The 19,406-nt window shown below is 42.7% G+C and overlaps 1 protein-coding gene across 1 annotated transcript; it reads right to left on the bottom strand.

Moving 5' to 3' along the window:
- Positions 1 to 800: 800 nt before the first annotated feature.
- Positions 801 to 18,438, bottom strand: LOC126999274 (pyruvate dehydrogenase E1 component subunit beta, mitochondrial-like). Its single transcript, XM_050861675.1, has 8 exons — positions 18,311 to 18,438; positions 15,294 to 15,416; positions 14,683 to 14,829; positions 12,473 to 12,580; positions 12,076 to 12,183; positions 6,785 to 6,965; positions 6,176 to 6,409; positions 801 to 3,230 (listed from the first exon to the last, which is right to left on the bottom strand). Exons 1-8 carry the CDS (start codon positions 18,338 to 18,340, stop codon positions 3,079 to 3,081), a joined length of 1,083 nt encoding a protein of 360 aa, XP_050717632.1. The 5' UTR covers positions 18,341 to 18,438; the 3' UTR covers positions 801 to 3,078.
- Positions 18,439 to 19,406: the final 968 nt, after the last annotated feature.

The following is a 19,406-nucleotide window of genomic DNA, read 5'->3' as shown; positions in this document are numbered from 1 at the left end:
GCAATGATATAGAAACAGGGAGTAGCTGAGGAACAGAATGAAAGAAACTAACCTACCCATGGAACAGTCTCCTTCAATGCACAAAAGAAACAAAGAAGGAACAGCAGTGTAATACAGCAAAATAGACTAACCTACCCATGGAACAGTCTTCTTCAATGCACAAAAAATGGAAAAGCAGTGTGACACAATGAAAGATTAACCTACCAATGGAAGTCTCCTTTAATGTACAAAAATAAAAAATAAAGAGGGAACAACACATTTAAAAAGAATAAAGAGTAAACAGCACAGCCAAAGTGGAACAGAATAACCAAGCCTAAAGTGTTGAATTGGTTTCTTATATGTAAAAAGAGAGAGTAAACAGCGGATCAAAAGAATTTAAGACACCTAACCTTTTAACCATCTCCTTGACTCCTTCAGTGTACAAAAGAAAAAAAAAAGACCAATAGGATGAAACAGACTAACCCAACCTAGCCTTTTTAATTGCTTCCTTAGACATATATAGAAAAAGACAAAACAAAAGAGAAACAGAATGCAACAGACTAACTAACCCTTTTAATTGTCTCTTTTGATGCTCAAAAAGAAAGAAAAAGATCAGTAGAATGGAAGAGACTAACCAAACCTAACCTTTTGAGTTGCTTCCTTACGTTTCAACATAATAGTGAACAGCAGTGCAACAGAATGGAAGAGACTAACCAAACCTAACCTTTTGAGTTGCTTCCTTCAACATATGAAAAGCATAAATAGCAGAGCAGTAGAATGAAACAGAATTGTTCAACCTTGAAAGGAACAACACTCATATGTCTTTTAGCTTATTCGGGCTGCTCACGTCACCTAGTGGAGCCCGGCCTTTATTCAAATATATATAGTCAGGTTCCAGGCGGCTACACTCAAATATCGTCACCCTGGGGCCGGCTACAACACTGGCATAGTAAAATGATTATGTACACCAAAAATGCAACAGTGCTACTTGTATGTATGTATGTATGCATGTAAGGATGCACTTGGGCTGGGCAGGTAAATTTAACTGTACCTGCCCTGCCCTAAAACACCCACACACACACACACACACACACATGCACAGACACACACATACACTATTCCTTGTCTGTCTAGCCACCACGAAGATAACAATACAGAATCACAGAGCTGCATATATACACTTTTCCCTCACTACATATACCCACATCTTCAAATCTTGCTCTGTCAACTGGCAAGAACCATGGATCCAATTACCAATGAAAGGAACTTTTAATTAGATGATACGAGTATGTGGAAAGATGAAGATAAGTAAAGAAATAGTCAAATATGTACATAGACAAGTTATATCCTATGAAGCAGTAACCAGAATCGAATAAAACAGAACTTGTGCAATAATAAGAGTAAAATAATAATGCAGTGATAATAATAATAGTAATAACAGCATCTCTCCTTCCTCTTTTCTCATTTACATTCCTCTCAGCATTGGCCAATCAGAGAGGAGAACAGAGTGGGTGGATTGTCTTTTTCCTTGTTGCTTCTTTTATGGTAAACAAAGAAAAACCAATAATAGCTGCCTGCACCTGCAAAAGTAAACAGATTGAGTGGCCAGAAGAAAGGTCAGTTTTGCAAGGAGAGGCGTCTTGATACTTGACACTTGGTTGGTGGGTGAGTGGTGGGCAGAGGGCGGGTGGTTACTGGTAGGTGATTGGAGGGTAACTAAAATAACTGGTAAAAAATAATCTGGTATTTTTATGTATATTATTCACCACAAAAAGGACTTGCTATGTACAGAGAAAGTGATGGCTTGCCTTCCCCTAACTGGCGACAGACAGGAACAACAGTGGCAATATCAACAATGGCAACAGCGATGATGATAATAATAAATAAATAAATATATAATAAAAACAATAATAATCATGATTTAACAGTAATTATCTTTTTCTTATCTGTTGTTGTTACTTTTCTTTCCTTGCATTTCTTTTTTCTTTGAGTTAATGGACAAATTATTTTCGTTTTAGGTGAGAGGGGCCGAGGGGGACCAGCTTAGGGCACTCTGCTTCCTTTTCCTTCTTGTGATTGGTTCTCTCTCCTGCTCCGAGCTTTCCGATTGGCTCGCTCTAAATCCTTTTATTGTCATTTTACAGCTTCAGGTTGCAAACACGTCGGCACATCACTCGATCATTTTTTCTTCTTTCTTTTTGTTTCTTACTTCATAATAAGATCAATTCTTTTCTTCTTCCTTTCTTTCTTTCTTAATTTATAGGATTTTTTTCTCACTTCATAAGATATTTTTTTCTTTTCTTTCTTTCTCTCTTTTATAAGCATTTTGGAACAGCAATACAAATTTGAAATGGAATTAAGAGAGGCTTCAATTCACCTTCTCTTTCCTTCCCATTCTCCTTTCTACCTTTGTTTTTCTTCTTTCTTCACTTCTTGCTAGCTAACCAGACAGCATTCCCTCTTTTACTTCCTCCCTATTTTCTTCTGCAGTCTTTTATTTCCTCTCCATCTCCTTTTTCTTCTTTTCTAACTACTGTGTAACTAGCCAGACGTCCCTCTTTCTTCCTCTCTATTTTCCACTACCACCACCTTTTCTCTCCTTTCTTCCTCTTTTCTTCTTTCCTCATAACTCAGTAGCTGGCCCTCTTCTTCTTCCTGTCTTCCTCTTCCTTCTTGATAGCTAGCCACACTGCATTTTCTCTTCCTCCTCCTCCATGTCTTCCTTTTCTTTCTCATACTTCTTTCTTCTTTCCCCATTTCTAAGTAGCTAGCCACAGATCATTTCCTCTTCCTCCTTTTTTTCTTCACTTCACCTTTGTTTCTTTTTCCTTTTCTTCCTTCCTTCAATCCACCTTCCTGCTTTTATTTCTCCCTTCCTTCTCTCTCTTCTTTCTTTTCTTTCATCAGTCCATTCTTGCTTCCATTCCTCCCTTCACTCTCACTGCTGAACACCCTCCTCTTCCTCAGTGCCTCATTTTGCATTCCACTTTCTTGCTATTCTTCCTTCCTTCTCTTCCTCTTGCTATCCCCTTAATCTTCCTCAGTGTCTCGCCAAGATGTCCAACCCTCTGGCCCTCTCTCGCACGCCCCAACAGGCCTTTACTTGATCAGCTTGAGTACCTTCTTGACGGCCTTGACGACATCGTGTGGCTGGGGGATGCAGGCGATCTCAAGGCTCTTGGTGTAGGGCATGGGCACGTCCACCCCCGTCACACGCACCACCGGGGAGTCGAGGTAGTGGAATGCAGGACCTGAGGGGGAGGACGGGATGAAGCGATGGTTTGTTTTATGTTAATTTTATGATTTATTGATTCTATATTGGTTTGTAGGGGTTTGGGAGTAATGAGAGAGAGAGAGAGAGAGAGAGAGAGAGAGAGAGAGAGAGAGAGAGAGAGAGAGAGAGAGAGAGAGAGAGAGAGAGAATGTTGACAGGAAGAAGAAAATGAGGTAAAAAAAAGGAATAAATTAAAAAGAAGAGGAATTTAATGAGAGAGAGAGAGAGAGAGAGAGAGAGAGAGAGAGAGAGAGAGAGAGAGAGAGAGAGAGAGAGAGAGAGAGAATGTTGACAGGAAGAAGAAAATGAGGTAAAAAAAAGGAATAAATTAAAAAGAAGAGGAATTTAATGAGAGAGAGAGAGAGAGAGAGAGAGAGTAACGATCTAAACAAAGTGACTGTAAAAGCGGCCCTTAGTTACTTAACAGTGCGCACTTATACACTTCACCCTGAACTTAGGTGTTTTTCTGTCCTTTACTTTCTCTGATTTTGCTTTTTTATGCCCTTTTGCTATTTTTCACTTTAACTTTTCACCATTGCTGACATGCATTACAGGTCAAAAGAAGAAGAAGAAAAGGAAAACAACACAATTTTCATAGACTTGAGAAAAGATTTTTGGACTGTGGTTCCCCAGCACGGGGTGTTCTCTTATCTTGTTAATCAAGTAGTAAGCAAAGCAGCTCTGCCAGTCCATTTTATGAGTCTCTTGGTGGGCCATCTTCCACTGCTCCTCACTCCTCAGCCACTGCCGTCGTCTGTTTGTTTACATGCAGCCGTGAGGTGCCCACGTACCCACGCTCGTACTCACAATCGTTTTCCATTCATAAGGATAACCAACAGCTCGCTCCTGGTTGGGCATATGGGCAACCACGGTTGCCCATAACTCCAATGGTTGGACACCGCCTTTTAACCCTTTCCTTGCGCGCAGTCTGGACGCGACTATCCCCTCAGGCGCAGTCGGGGAGCCCTATGGGGGGGTTTCTTTTAACCTCTGTGTCTCAAAAACTATTCATTATTGCTAAAAACCAAAACCACCACTGGAAAGAGGAGGTCCAGATCTATAGGACTCAGATATGTATGCCTCTCTTGTGAACGTACATGCACGTTCAGGGAGTGTTGAATGTTAACACTTACGTCGGTGCATGCGGGATGATCAGCCATATTGAGGTAACTGCGGACATCTCTTTTTCAGACTCTGGCAAGGGAGTATTGCCAACTGCAATATTTACAACTATTTGGTCAAAGAATCAGTCAGGTGATAGGTGAAGCTATGCAAAAATGCTGCTATATTGGGCAAGAACATCCACCAGTTACTCGTCCGTAGATTTGCTGCGCTGGGCTGATATGATTTTCCACCAAATTTAGTGAAGAACCCACTCAATTGGCAATCCTGTGTTGTGAGAATTAGTGTTGGAACACTCTCATACGCGGGAGATTTGAGTGCGGCTGGAGCTCGCAGCAAGCGTTTAGCGCCACCAGCAAATACGCCTAACGCCCACTGCAAGTGTTTAGCAATGAAAGGGTTAAGGCAACACGCATGACGCCGACAGTAGGTAGACGTGACCCGAACATGTCAAAGCAGCGTGAAACTCGTGGCGGTAATGCGCGAAAGTCGTGATGGTAAGAATTTAGGACTAAGCGCTAAACTCGAGGATCGCGAAACTCGAGAGGGTACTGTATATCTATATCGTTTACCGTATACCGTTAATGAGGTTTCAGGCCCCGCTCCACTGCCAGCACAGCGCTCCACAGGGCCGTCAAGAATTATGGTGTTAGCCTCAATAATAATCTTTGATATTCACTTATTCACAACATCGTAGTGAGTGAGTGAGTCTCAATTGCTTTCATGGATAGCCTAGTGATGTCCTCTTAATAAATGTTTTGGTTCATACCAATCACAATATCTTTCCTTTTTACAGTATCACCAATATCCATCATTTAATTTTCCATTCATCAGATATTTTCTTTATAGTATCACAATCTAATGCCCAATGTTTTTTTCCAACTCACTGAACATTTAACACTCAATTTATCTTCGAGTCTCAAACACCAATTAATAGCCATGATTGGTTATCTTATATGGTCAGGGCAGTTAAGGTAGTGCTCTGCTACTGGTAACATGTAACCCAGTACAACCAGCCGCATGGGGGATAGTCGGTGACTAAACCGGCAACCCCACTGGTTTCGTTTAGGACCACTGAGGAGGGTGTGCCGGACCCCCAGGTGGATTAAAAACAAGACCATTCTAAGGGCAGATGAACTCACGTGTATCAGAGTCAATGGCCATCCAGTCCCAGCTATGGGTGAAATAGCAGGTGGTAAACCTCATAGCCCCCTGCTGCCTTGTAGGATTTGCCTTTTTCGTTCTGGCAAAGGCGAGGGCCGCCACTTAAAATAGGTGGTTGGGTTTGCAAGGGCATGCACCCGGAAAATCTTGCGCCAAAAACTGAAAATGGCTCGATTTACAAGCCATAAACCGTCCAACCACTCAGGAAGAGTGAAAACGGACGTTAAACGAAATGATGATGATGATCAGTTATGTTATGATTTGTTTCAATTTCAGTCTGAAGAACTACACAACACTGGTCATTCACTGAGTGGTTGATTTCAGGCTTCTTGTACCTCATACAATTTATGCATTTCTTCTCAGCCATGATCTACCTATCTATCTAAGAATGATGAGAAAACAACACCTATCTATCTACCTACCTACCTATCTATCTATCTAAGAATGAGAAAAACAACACATCTATATCCATCCATCTATCACAGCATTACTTAGAAAGAGACAAGTAGCTGTCTATCTAGGAAGGAAGAATATAGTTATGTCTAGAGATGACTTAGACAGAAGGAACAATCAATCTACCGACCCCAACACACACCCAACCCACAGATCAGCGCCCCAAACCTTCCCTGTACTCACTCTCAACCAGCCTGGCGCAGATCTCCGAGCCCACCCCAGACTGTGGCCAGCCCTGCTCCACCGTCACCAGGTTCCGCGTCTTCATCACCGACTGCACAATGGCCTGCTCATCGAGGGGCCTCAAAGAGCGGAGGTTAATCACTTCACACTCCACGCCTTCCCCCGCCAGGGCTGTCGCTGCATCCAGGGACAGTTGGACTGCGCGGGAGTGGGCCACCAGTGTAACATGCTGGCCTGGGGGTGGGGGTGAAGGGGAGAGCATTAGGTTAGGACAAAGTCATACAACAAGAGTTTGGTTAGCTCAACCACAGGTGTCATGTTGCTACCAAATGAACTGCATCAAACTCAAATTGATGCTGGTACAAAGAGTGTTATTTGTGCCCTAGGTGTGTTCAGGATCTCTAAGAAGAACCTAAAGCACACAAAAACAATACTGTATCAGTATCAAACATAGGCCGCAGAAGTGACCTCGGGCCCGGTGACCTTTTAGCTCATCAGTGGCACAGTTGGTATGCTGCTGTGACTTCTACTCAAGAGGGCACAGGTTCGATCCTCGGCAATCAGTGTTCATTATGTTGCAACATCCTAACAGCTCCAACTCTGCCTCACCTTCCCTCTCAATCTTGGCCTTCCCAATGGGCAGCACAAAGTCATTGGAGAGCACCTCGTCCCCCACAGGGAAGGCCGTGCCGTAGAGCAGCTCGTTTTCCAGCACCACCACTGGATCAGGGTCACGGATGGCAGCCTTCAGGAGACCCTTGGCATCCTCCGAGGAATAGGGCGACACGACCTGCGGGAGAATGAGGGTGTGGTGTGAGGGTTTGAGGGTGTTGGGGATGAGGGGGGAGGTTATACAGAAAGTGTTGAATAATGGTGTGCTTGTGTTGATGTTGACTTTATTTATTTATTTACTTATTTTTTACAGTAAAGGAGGCAGCTAAATGGCAAAAAAAAAGTCCATGATTTAGCTGTGGGTTGTTGTGATGTGTGTTGCAACTGACTTTATTTACCTAGTAGTTGTGTATCATAATGGGTTTGAGTTGATCTTGTGTCGTCCTGTCTCCATATCTGGCTAACTTAATCTAAGACCCATATAGATAAGTTTTGAGTGGTGTCACGCCAATCCATGCCGTCACGGCTGCGGTGCATTCTGGGTTGGCGGGATCAGCCCGATTGTTGTTGGGAGACCATATGGAGAGATTTCATGGCCACTGGAGTGACCGGGACGTGAGTTTTGAGCCTCATTTTGTGGTGTTAAAGGCACGTACTGGTGGCCCGTCTGAGAATAGAAATGCCACATCTTTGCTGCGTTATTGGGTGTGGATATAAGGCAAATAAACACCCAAGTTTATCATTTTACTGCCTGCCTAAAATACCAACGCAGCAAGGTGAGCGGAGGGAGTTGATCGCTGAAAGAAGAAGTCTCTGATTATCAAGGATCTCCAGAGCCCTGACTTCAACCCCTGAACACTGGAGAGTCTGTGGAAAGCACTTCATGACAGGTAGGAATGACGTTTCAGTCATACACAAAAACGAGTAGAGACAGTGTTTCCTCAGTCCTGGCTGGGGCTTCCAGTGTCATACTATAACACAGCTGCAGATTCAGATAGTTATTCCAGTGGTGTCAAGCAAAGATTAGTGACATTGCACGACAGTGAAGTGAATTTTCACCTGTTTGTTAAGTTATTTAGCCTTTAGTAAGAGTTTATTCCTCATCACTAGATTTAGTAGTGGCCAGCCCAAAAAGTTATTAATGTTGTATGGTAGGTATGAGTGATGATGAATGTTGGCACTCTGATACATTAGTTATTGTTAGATATGTTGCCAGCATCATTAGTTACAGTTAGACATGTAGACACTTGGTTTGTGAATGACCAACCCCCTAAGAGTGGGTTAGCTTGTGTGGTAGGTAGCACAAGTGCAGATGAATGTTGGCACTCTGAAGCATCACTTATTGTTAAATATGTGGATTAAGTCTTTGTTGAAGCACTATATAGTTATTGTTAGGTATGTCGACAGTACATATCTTTGTGAAAGCCATTTCTTCCTCTAATGCTTGCCTTGGTTTCCACGTAAAGCTGCCTTATTTTAGGGCAACCAAGCCTAAGTGACCATCCTCGCATAATAAGTCCTGTCCAGCACAGAGAGCAAAAAATAATATTTGGAGCACTCCATTTCCTACGATCCCCCAATGAGGCATGGTCTCTCACTCACTCACTGGTCCCCCAGCAAGGATAGTGGCAGCCGTGTTTAGTTCATGACATCGTGAAAACGTCACAAGGTCACGCGAGTGAAAATACTCTATTCTCAAGCATTTACTTACACACCTACATTTGGTAAGGCTTTCGTGGAGGTTGTTGTAGGTACGTCCATGGTTAGTTTTATGAGCCCAGTGATGGTATATTCACAGGGTTTCTGTACCATGCTTGTGTGTGGGTGTTACGAGGGGAGGTGTTGAGTACTGGTGTGTATGTGTTGAGGGACTGATGTGTTGAGGGTGACTTTATTTACCTAGTAGTATCATAAAAGGTAGCATCTCGTCCATCTCGTGTTGCCATGTTTCCATATCTACCTAAATTAGTTCCAGGTCCATATTCATTTCCATTTCAGGGCTAACACACACACACACCTGTTTGATAAGACTTTCATGGAGGTTGCTGAGTTAGTATTTCCATGGGCAGTTTCATGAGCCTTGTGATGGTTAGACAAGAGTTCTATACCATGAATGAGAAAACATATATGAGAACCTGACTAATCTCCTTTGTGGCCTTTGGAAATATTTGCTGCTAGAGTTGAAAGCGCCTGAGAACATAAGCCTTATAGTCATGGATGTTCCTTGCCCACACCATCCCCAACTTCCAACTCCTTCCAAGCACCAATACTTCTTTTTGGGAACACTGAACTTCTTAACCCCTTGACTGTGGCTTTCCTACAAGAAGACATCACCAAGCTGCAGGAGTGGAACAAAAAGTGGCTGCTACAATTCAATGAAGAAAACTGTAAAGTCACCACATGGGAAACACCCCACTATCCACCACAGAGGCAGAGAAAGACCTGGGACTATACGTTACCAGGCTATCAGTGGAAGCCAAATCTGTGCCAATCGCAGCGGACGGGTTAATGTTGTCCCTGGTTCCGGTCTTCCTTAACCTGTACTCATGTATTCTTATTCCTCCATTTTTCTTGACTAGATCTCTGCCCAATGTCTCTAATCCCTTCTAATCTAATCTAACTGTTTGTGTGTATGTTGTGTGTGTGTTTGTGGGGAATTGTGTGTCTATGGGAGCTGTGATTGATGCTAAGACAGTGTTGCAAGTTATACAGAGGAATGAAAAAGAATAAGATTGGTTCATCTGGCCAACAGTATAAAGGAAAGAAAAGAACAAGGTAATAAGTTGCAATATATACAGAATGACAGGAGAGGAAAAGAGGCTGGGTAAGGGCGGTAAGGGATGAAAACGAAAGAAAAAGAAAAAAAGAGGAAAAAGATCAAGGGTAGTGTCTTACAAGATATATAGGATGATTGAAAAGGAGATGAAGAAAGGCTAGGTTAGTGGGGTCACAAATGCAATTGAAAGAAAAAAAATAGGTAATGTGTTGCAAGATAAACAGAATGATGGAAAAAGGAAGGAAAGGAGGAGTTAGTGGGCAGTGTAAAGGGAAAAAGAAGAAAGTTTTGTTGAAAATTATACAAAAAAGATGGAAAAAGGAAGTTAGTGGGCAGAGTGAAAAGGAAAAAAGAAAAAGAAGAAGAAGGTTGTGTTGAAAGTTATACAAAGAAATGATGGAAAAAAGGAAGGAAAGGAGAAGTTAGTGGGCAGAATAAAAAGGAGAAAAAGAGGAAGAAGGTTGTGTTGAAAGTTATACAAAGAAATGATGGAAAAAAGGAAGGAAAGGAGAAGTTAGTGGGCAGAGTGAAAAGGAAAAAAAAAAAGAAGGAGGTTGTGTTGAAAGTTAAACAAAAAAGATGGAAAAAGAAAGGAAAGAAGGCAGAGTGTAAAGGAAAAAAGAAAAAGAAGAAGAAGGTTGTGTTGAAAGTTATAAAGAATGACGGAAAAAGGAAGGAAAGAAGAAGGCAGAGTGTAAAGGAAAAAAGAAAAAGAAGAAGGTTGTGTTGAAAGTTATAAAGAATGACGGAAAAAGGAAGGAAAGAAGAAGAAAGCAGAGTGTAAAGGAAAAAAGAAAAAGAAGAAGAAGGTTGTGTTGAAAGTTATAAAGAATGACGGAAAAAGGAAGGAAAGAAGAAGGCAGAGTGTAAAGGAAAAAAGAAAAGAAGAAGAAGGTTGTGTTAAAAGTTAAACAAAAAAGATGGAAAAAGAAAGGAAAGAAGGCAGAGTGTAAAGGAAAAAAAGAAGGAGGTTGTTTTGAAAGTTAAACAAAAAAGATGGAAAAAGAAAGGAAAGAAGGCAGAGTGTAAAGGAAAAAAGAAAAAGAAGAAGAAGGTTGTGTTGAAAGTTATAAAGAATGACGGAAAAAGGAAGGAAAGAAGAAGGCAGAGTGTAAAGGAAAAAAGAAAAAGAAGAAGGTTGTGTTGAAAGTTATAAAGAATGACAGAAAAAGGAAGGAAAGAAGAAGAAAGCAGAGTGTAAAGGAAAAAAGAAAAGAAGAAAGTTGTGTTGAAAGTTATACAAAGAAATGATGGAAAAAGGAAGGAAAGGAGAAGTTAGTGGGCAGAGTGAAAAGGAAAAAAAGAAGATGAGAAAAGAAAAAAGCATTACAAGTTATACAAAATGATGGAGAAAGGAGAGAAAGGAAAAAGTGCACTCAGAGATGAAAAAGGAAAAAGAAGAGAGGGACAAAAAGACGAGGGGGCATGAGTCCAAAAACAGATGAGGATGGAGTATGCAAAGTGTGTTAGGATACAAATTCACATATAAGAAAGTGACTCAAAGGCCGTCCAACCCCTTAACCTGTGGGCTTCGGCTATGGGAAAGCCAAGAAGTGGCCGAGAAACGTCGAAATTACACTGCATTTTGAGCCTAAGAAAAGAGCATGGAACGTACATCAGAGTACTCCTCTCATAACCATAAAGCCGTTAAAACTATTTACTTTTACTCAAACTCCATTCTTTTTGGGTGGTGTTTGTTACAAAATAAACAGTCTTGTGACGCCGAGTCGTTTGTTGTCTGCTTTAGAGAATTTGACAAATGATTACTGTATGGATAGCTAATTCAGTCTGCCATGACCTTACAGCACCACCAATGACAAAAGAGCCCATCTCAAGATCACTCACCCACCACTATGACCCAGGGCATGTATGGTGGGTTGCTCTATGCCACCACCGCCTACAATTAGCTCAAATTCAGGGTTTTATGGTGAGCCCTTTTTGGGGTCCACCGTACCACAGCCACGACTCGTGAAAGCCCAGAAAAGGGTCTGCCGACGTTCTCGGGTTAAAGGGAAAAAAAGGGTGTTAAATGAAGAAGAAGAAGTAGAAGAAGCAAAAGAAAAAGAAGAAGAATGAGGAGGAGGAGGAGGAGGAGGAGAAGAAGAAGAAGAAGATGAAGATTAAAAAGAAAGATGAAAAAGCAGTAAAAAGAGGTAGAAGAAGCAGAAGAAAAAGAAGAATGAGTAGAAGAAGAAGAAGCAGAAGAAGAAGAAGTGGGAGATGAAGAAGATGAAGAAAAAGAAGAAGAAGAAGAAGAAGAAAAAGAAGAAGAAGAAGAAGAAGAAGAAGAAGAAAAAGAAGAATGAGTAGGAGGAGGAGGAGGAGAAGAAGAAGAAGAAGAGTAGGAGGACAAAAAGAAGAAGAAGAAAAAGAAGAAAGATGAAGAAGAAAGATGAAAAAGCAGCAAAAAAAAAGAAAATACAAGGAAAAGAATAAAGGACAAAAAACACTAGAGATGAAAATACAAAAATCTGAGGTTACTGGGTGAGGCGGGGCAGAGGGAGGGGCGTACCTTAAGGCCGGGGCAGTGTGAGTACCACGCCCCGAAGCACTGGGAGTGTTGCGCCCCCACCCCGGCAGCCGCGCCATTGGGTCCACGGAACACTATGGGGACGTGGAGCTGAAAGACACACGGGCAAACAGAAACACATCAACACCAACGAAAAATGGAAACACACGACATTGAAAGTTGTGTTTTTATCAGTTCTTGATCTTGGGAGTTTTATAAAAGAAAATATATAAAAAGATAATGAATTTGGATAGTTTTGCAGTTGTTCAAAAGCTCTGGTCATAATTCTTGATCTTAATGAAGTATATATGTATGTCTGTGAAAGAGAAAAGCCCAGAAAATGAAAGGAAAATGTACAAAAACGAGATAAAGCAACAAGACAACTATTAGTCACACATACCATGCCAGCAGACATGTAGAAGGTCTTGGAGGCAGAGTTGATGACATGGTCGATGGCTTGCATGGAGAAGTTGAAGGTCATGAACTCACACACTGGCCGCAGTCCACCCTAAAGGAGACAGACACGTTAGCACTGAGCCGTCACCCTCACCCCACGCTACCACACTTACCTTCATCTTTATCACCTTTCACCTCCATCTCCTACTTCAACCTTATCTGCTTGACCCTATCTTCAAACGCTACAAATCTACCTTCCTGGTTTGACGTATAGGACAACAGATAAGAGTAGTTGTTTTAACCCGGTAGCAGCGACGGACCAAATTTGTGGCTTTACCGTGTAGCAGCGATGGGTCAAATTTGTGGCTTTACCGTGTAGCAGCGATGGGCCAAATTTGTGGCTTTACCGTGTAGCAGCAATGGGCCAAATTTGTGGCTTTACCGTGTAGCAGCAATGGGCCAAATTTGTGGCTTTACCGTGTAGCAGCGACGGGCCAAATTTGTGGCTTTACCGTGTAGCAGCGATGGGCCAAATTTGTGGCTTTACCGTGTAGCAGCGATGGGCCAAATTTGTGGCTTTACCATGTAGCAGCGATGGACCAAATTTGTGGCTTTACCGTGTAGCAGCGATGGGCCAAATTTGTGGCTTTACCGTGTAGCAGCGACAGACCAAATTTGTGGCTTTACCGTGTAGCAGTGACGGACCAAATTTGTGGCTTTACCGTGTAGCAGTGATGGGCCAAATTTGTGCCATGATATAAACCCCCAAAAATAGATGATACATAATCTGATCACAAATGCTTTGATATATATTATGAAATGGTTTATGTGAGGGGTGATTTTTTCTCATTTTCTTGCTTGGAGGGACCATTAAGAAACATGATCCCTGCTGCTACCGGGTTAAGTAGGAAATGAAAGGATATATTTCCCCTTAGTGTGTGTCCAGGGTGTTAGGTCTTGTGTGTGTCTGCCATTGTTACCCTCATCCTTAGTGCTTTTCAACCCCTTTCCCTTCACACTTCCTTTCCTTCTTCTATACTCTTATCCTCCAGCCTCCCCTTCCTTTTCACTCTATCCCCCTTAACCCCCAATATTTCAATCTTTTCTTTTTTACTCTCTCCTGCAACCCCCTCTTCCTCTTATGGCATATTCCTTCTGCTACCTCTGTTACATGTTATCACAGTTACCCTCACCTCTAATGCTTCACTCCCTGCACTTCTTCAACCCGTTCTTCTTTACTGCATCCCCAAACCTACCCTTCCTTTTCTAGCATATTCCTTCCGCTACCTCTGTTCCATGTTACCACAGTTACCCTCACCCCTAATGCTTCACTCCTTGCACTTCTTCAACCCGTTCTTCTTTACTGCATCCCCAAACCTCCCCTTCCTCTTCTAGCATATTCCTTCTGCTACCTCTGTTCCATGTTATCACAGTTACCCCTTGCACTTCTTCAACTCTTTCTTCTTTACTGCATCCCCAAGCCTCCCCTTCCACTTCTGCCATATTCTTTCCCCTATTCTTAGCTACCACTGTTACCCTCATCTTCAGTGCCGTCACCCCTTCCTCCTTACATTTCAACCTTTTCTTTTTACTCACCCTCCAAGCCTCCCATTCCTTGTCCTTTTCACTCTTCTCCAAGCCCTTCCTGTACCCTTCCTCTTCCTCCTCCCACCATCCCCACCCCTCCCATTTCCATATTTTGTCACCTTCTTCCTTTTGCTCTTCCCTCCATTTCCTCGACGCTTCTTCCTTCACGTTCCTTCCCCTTCCTCTTCCTCCTCCCACCATCCCCTTCTTCCTCTTGCTCTTCCCTCCATTTCCTCATGCCTTCTCCTTCATCTTCCTTCCCATTTCTCCACACTCAATCCCTAGCCGTTCTCTATTCTACTTCCCCCAAACATCCCTTCTCCCCTTCCTTCCTTCCCCTTTCTCTTCACTCCATCCCCTCACCCTACCATTTCACCTTCCTTCCTCTTCCCCTCACCCTTACCCTTCTTTCCTCACATTCCTACCCCCCTTTACCTAAACATTATTTCTTGAACCCACTCCTTCCCCACCTTCCTCCCCCTTCCCCTCTCACTCTCACACACCCCACCCTGCTTCTTCTTCTTATCCTTCCCCACCCTCCTTTCCCTTCCTCTCTCACCCCTACATCCCTCACCCTATTTCTCCTCCCCATCTTTACCCATTCCCCCCCCGCCCCAACACACTCACCAAGGCAGCCCCAACAGCAATGCCAGCAAACCCAGCCTCGGTGATGGGGGTGTCGATAACGCGCTTGTCCCCGTACTTCTTCCACAGGTTCCGGGACACCTTGTAGGCCCCGTCGTACTGCGCCACCTCCTCCCCCATCAGGAACACCTGCCGAGACACCGCCACCATCATCGTCATCATCATTGTCATCACCACTATCATTATCATCAGCGTTTTGTCAGTTGTTTTGTTTTTTGTGAAGAGGTTGATGTTGAATGATTTTTCTCCAATAGACTTAACCTAAATAATGAGCAGTAATAAGGGGGGAAAAAAGAATAGGAGAGAGAGAGAGAGAGAGAGAGAGAGAGAGAGAGAGAGAGAGAGAGAGAGAGAGAGAGAGAGAGAGAGAGAGAGAGAGAGAGAGAGAGAGAGAGAGAGAGAGAGAGAGAGAGAGAGAGAGAGAGAGAGAGAGAGAGAGAGAGAGAGAGAGAGAGAGAGATTCACACACAGACAGATAGACAACCAACCAAAAGACACAGTTAGAGACCAACAAACAAAGCATATCACAAACAGACATATGGAATGAAAGAAAGAAAAAGAAAGAAAAAGGGAGCAAATCAAAGCTAGCTCACGTTCTCATCGCGCTCCATCTCCTCGTCCAGCGCTGAGTTGAGGGCATCACGCACTGTCAGCTGGTTGCCCGCTGCTGCTGCTCGGCTGGTGGAAAAGCCGCGGTTCAGGGCCCCACTGAGGCTCTGGGGAGAAGGGGGGAGTATGAGTGAATGGTATAAGGGAGAAGGGGGGAGTATGAGTGAATGGTATAAGTAGTAGTAGTAGAAGTAGTAGTAGAAGTAGTAGTAGCAGTAGGAGTAGTAGTAGTAGTAGAAGTAGTAGTAGCAGTAGGAGTAGTAGTAGTAGTAGTAGAACAAGATGAATGGAACTGATGAAAGAAATTAATGAAAATATCTTGAAATAATATATGATGCACTGTAGATGAGGCAAGAGAAAGAATAAGAGGAGTAATGAAAGGAATGAATGAAAAGTGATAGAAAAACAAATAATTACATAAAGTATACGCATGAAAGAACAGAATGAGAAAGCAAATGAATGAATGACGGAACATAATGAGATAACGAATGAATGAAAAGAATAAGAAGAATGAATGAATGAAAGAAGTTAATTAAAAATGAGGGAAAAAAGAAGTACCTGAAGAAGAGGTAAAATGGTAAATATGGAGTCACTACACGCCTCCAATATTGCCCCTATGAAAATAATAACATTTCCAGGGTCTCACATACTGTTGCATTTCTCTAGTTTTACCGGCGCATCAAACATATACTGCGTCTACAAGTGATGATATGAAATAAGATATTATTCCCCTCCTCTTCAACAAAATTAAAACACCTGGTAGTGGGGAGGGCTATGAAGACCAGGGAAATTGTGGGGAAAGTTGGAAAGTTTCGTTTAGTTGGTGTAACATCTGTGGTCATATGCCAGAGAGAGACAGGAGGGGGAAGGAATTATAGGAGAAGAGAACAGATCCGAGGAGACGGGACACAACCCCCGATTAATACCTGGTACCCATTCACTGCTGGGTGGACAGGGGCGTAGGGTATCAGAAAAGCCACCCAAATTTTTCCACTCCGCCCTGGAATCGAACCTGGGCTCTCTCAGTTGTGAGCCGAGCGTGCTAACCACTGCACCACGAAGCCCCTTCGGAAATTGTGGGGTAAAAGCAGGTATTGCAATGATGCTGTCTACCTGAAATGAACTGTTTCTGTGCTCTACTTACAACTAAAATATATATTTTCTAAATAAATACGCCCGGAATGGCGACGCTGTGGGGCAGCACCATTCTGATGGATGCCAGTAAGTGATTGTATCTGTTTACGTCCATAAGCGGAAAGTTTCCCTAAGAGGTTATACTGTGGGGGGGTCCAAGGGGGGCTACGTCCCCCCTGGTTAGGAGGGGGGTCGATGGGGGAGAAGCCCCCCCATTAGAGGTTAGGTTGGAGTAGTTTAAATATGCTCCCCCACCCAAAAAAACAGATTTACCACAGATCCCCCAAGATGTTAGGGGAAGGGGATTAAGCCTTTTTCTTTACTTTTAAGTACTTGAGCCTTCATATTATGGTTAAGGGACATGTATTTCGCCCCTTAACTATAATATGGAGGCGTAATATTGTATTTTGGAGGCGCGGAGTGACTCCACAATCACCAGAACATGAATGAATGAATGAGAGAAATGAAAGTGAAAAATAAGAAATACACAAGGAAAAAAACAAGAAAAATGAATGAAAGAAATGAATGACAGAGTAAGAAAAGAAATGGTAGGAAAATTAATGAATGAAAAATAAAAAAAATAAAATGAGCAAAAAACAAATAAAAAAACGATGAAAAAAAAAACTAAAAAAAGATAAACAAACACAAGACTACAGTAATAATAATAAACACTCACACTGGAGGCACTCAGACAAACAAAGAACTAAGAGGAAAACAGCAAAACAGAAGCCATTATCTATTACATAACACTCAAACCTCACCCACTCTTCCATGAACCACCCACTGAGAGCTGCTGTCAGGGCTGAGGGGGAGGAGGGGGAGGGTCAAGGGCTTCACAAGCTTTACGACTATTATCCCTGACCATATGAAATGAACTCCCAATGCACTTTCCAGCCTATGTCTTATTGGATTATGTTATGTTGTTTGATGAGTTTGGATAGGCTGGCGCATTGGTTGGTGAGACCTTTCGGTTCTTTGCCTGACGGTTCAAAGGGAAGGGTCATCCAGGTAAGAAATCCTCACCTAGAACTCACACCTTCAGTCCTTATGGTCCTAGAAAATGCCCTAAATGTCTGGCAATGTCCCTGACCCACACCAATTCAGTCAGCACAATCCGGAGCTGTCACATATTGTCCCACTTATACTGTACCGGTGTTTGAGGTGACTTTCAGGTAACCCAAAGGTGTAAAACTCATATTTAAACACCCCAAGCCATTATAAGCCAGTAATGTTCATGATTTCTTCGGCTAAATATATAAAATTACAAATGGGTTGAGCACTATTAAGTATAAGCCCTATTTTCCCACTGTAGGAGTTAATGATAAGACTTCAGGTAACCCAAAGGTGCAAAACTCATATTTAAACACCCCAAGCCATTATAAGCCAGTAATGTTCATGATTTCTTCGGCTAAATATATAAAATTACAAATGGGTTGAGCACTATTAAGTATAAGCCCTATTTTCCCACTGTAGGTGTTAATGATAAGACTTCAGGTAATCCAAAGGTCCAAAACTCATATTTAAACACCCCAAGCCATTATAAGCCAGTAATGTTTATGATTTCCTCGGTTAAATACAAATAATTACAAATGGGTTGAGCACTATTAAGCATGAGCCCTACTTTCCCAGTGTAGGTGTTAATTATAAGATTTCAGGCGACCCAAAGGTGTGAGGAGAATATATGAAGCTCTCAAGGTCGTAATTAGTGACCTATATCATAAATTTTGTCCATAATGTAAGGTTTGTCAATGCCAGCTGATGGGGTGTCGTCTGCAGATCCCGTCACCGTGGGCACTGCAGGGCATATAACGGGTCTTATCTTAGGGTTAATGGGATAACAGTGATCTTGGCGTTAGTCTGGCCTCACCCTGGCTATCCTGGTGGCGGTGACAGACATGATTCGAGATGTTTTCGGCTTTTTCGAGGGTCAGCAACACCAGCCGGCCAGTCCTTCTTCCCAGCAGCCTCCGCGTGCCCTGCTGATGCGCGATGATTAACAGTAGTACGTAGTGGTAGTAGCAGTAGTAGTAGTATATAGTAGTATATAGTAGTAGTTGTAGTAGTAGTAGTAGTAGTAGTAGTAGTAGTAGTAGTAGTAGTAGTAGTAGTAGTAGTAATTGTATATAGTAGTAGTAGTAGTAGTAGTAGTAGTAGTAGTACGTGGTAGTGGTAGTAGTAGTAGTAATATAATAGTAGTAGTAGTAGTAGTAGTAGTAGTATATAGTAGTAATAGTAGGCAGTAGTAGTATATCCGGCGAACGCGTAAACATCAACCAATTAATGACCTCTGACCCGACTCTCTCTCTCTCTCTCTCTCTCTCTCTCTCTCTCTCTCTCTCTCTCTCTCTCTCTCTCTGAATAGCGGTAACACGTAGTAGTAGTAGTAGTAGTAGTACGACCTAGCCCGACCTGTGAATCGTGGCCTCTGATCGTACGGGGTCTCACACGAGTGTACGGCGCGTGTTTCGGATCTCCTCAAGATGAGCTACGAAAAATGTCCCAAACCCCAGCGATCGACCTTTGCGGACCTTAAAAGATCTCAAAAGACCTGCACAGACCGGTTTGGGAGCTGTTCAAGACGTAAGGAAATCGGGTCTACGGACTTGAGCGACCCACATGCGACCAGGCAATTAAGACCAACATACGAGTTAATTGTGACCTACTTACGAGGTACATACGACCATCCGAGACCCGTTTCCGACCTGTTATGATCTGTTCCCGATCTATTTCCGACCTTTCCCGACCTATGCCCGACCTACTCCCGACCGTCACCGACCTCTTCCGACCTGTCACGACCTCTTGCGACAACAAAAGACCCGTTTTGGACCAGTTTTCGATCAGTTTCCCGAGCTTTCCAGAATTCCAGAGGTTGCAATTAAAGGGGAACGTTTTCAATTTTGGATGAAAAAATAAGAAAAATAAAAAAATTACATAAATCAGTTGTAGCAGTACGGAGATTATAA

Source organism: Eriocheir sinensis, chromosome 16 (genome assembly GCF_024679095.1).
Source record: "Eriocheir sinensis breed Jianghai 21 chromosome 16, ASM2467909v1, whole genome shotgun sequence".
NCBI lineage: Eukaryota > Metazoa > Arthropoda > Malacostraca > Decapoda > Varunidae > Eriocheir > Eriocheir sinensis.
This window is presented reverse-complemented; position numbering and strand designations above follow the sequence as displayed.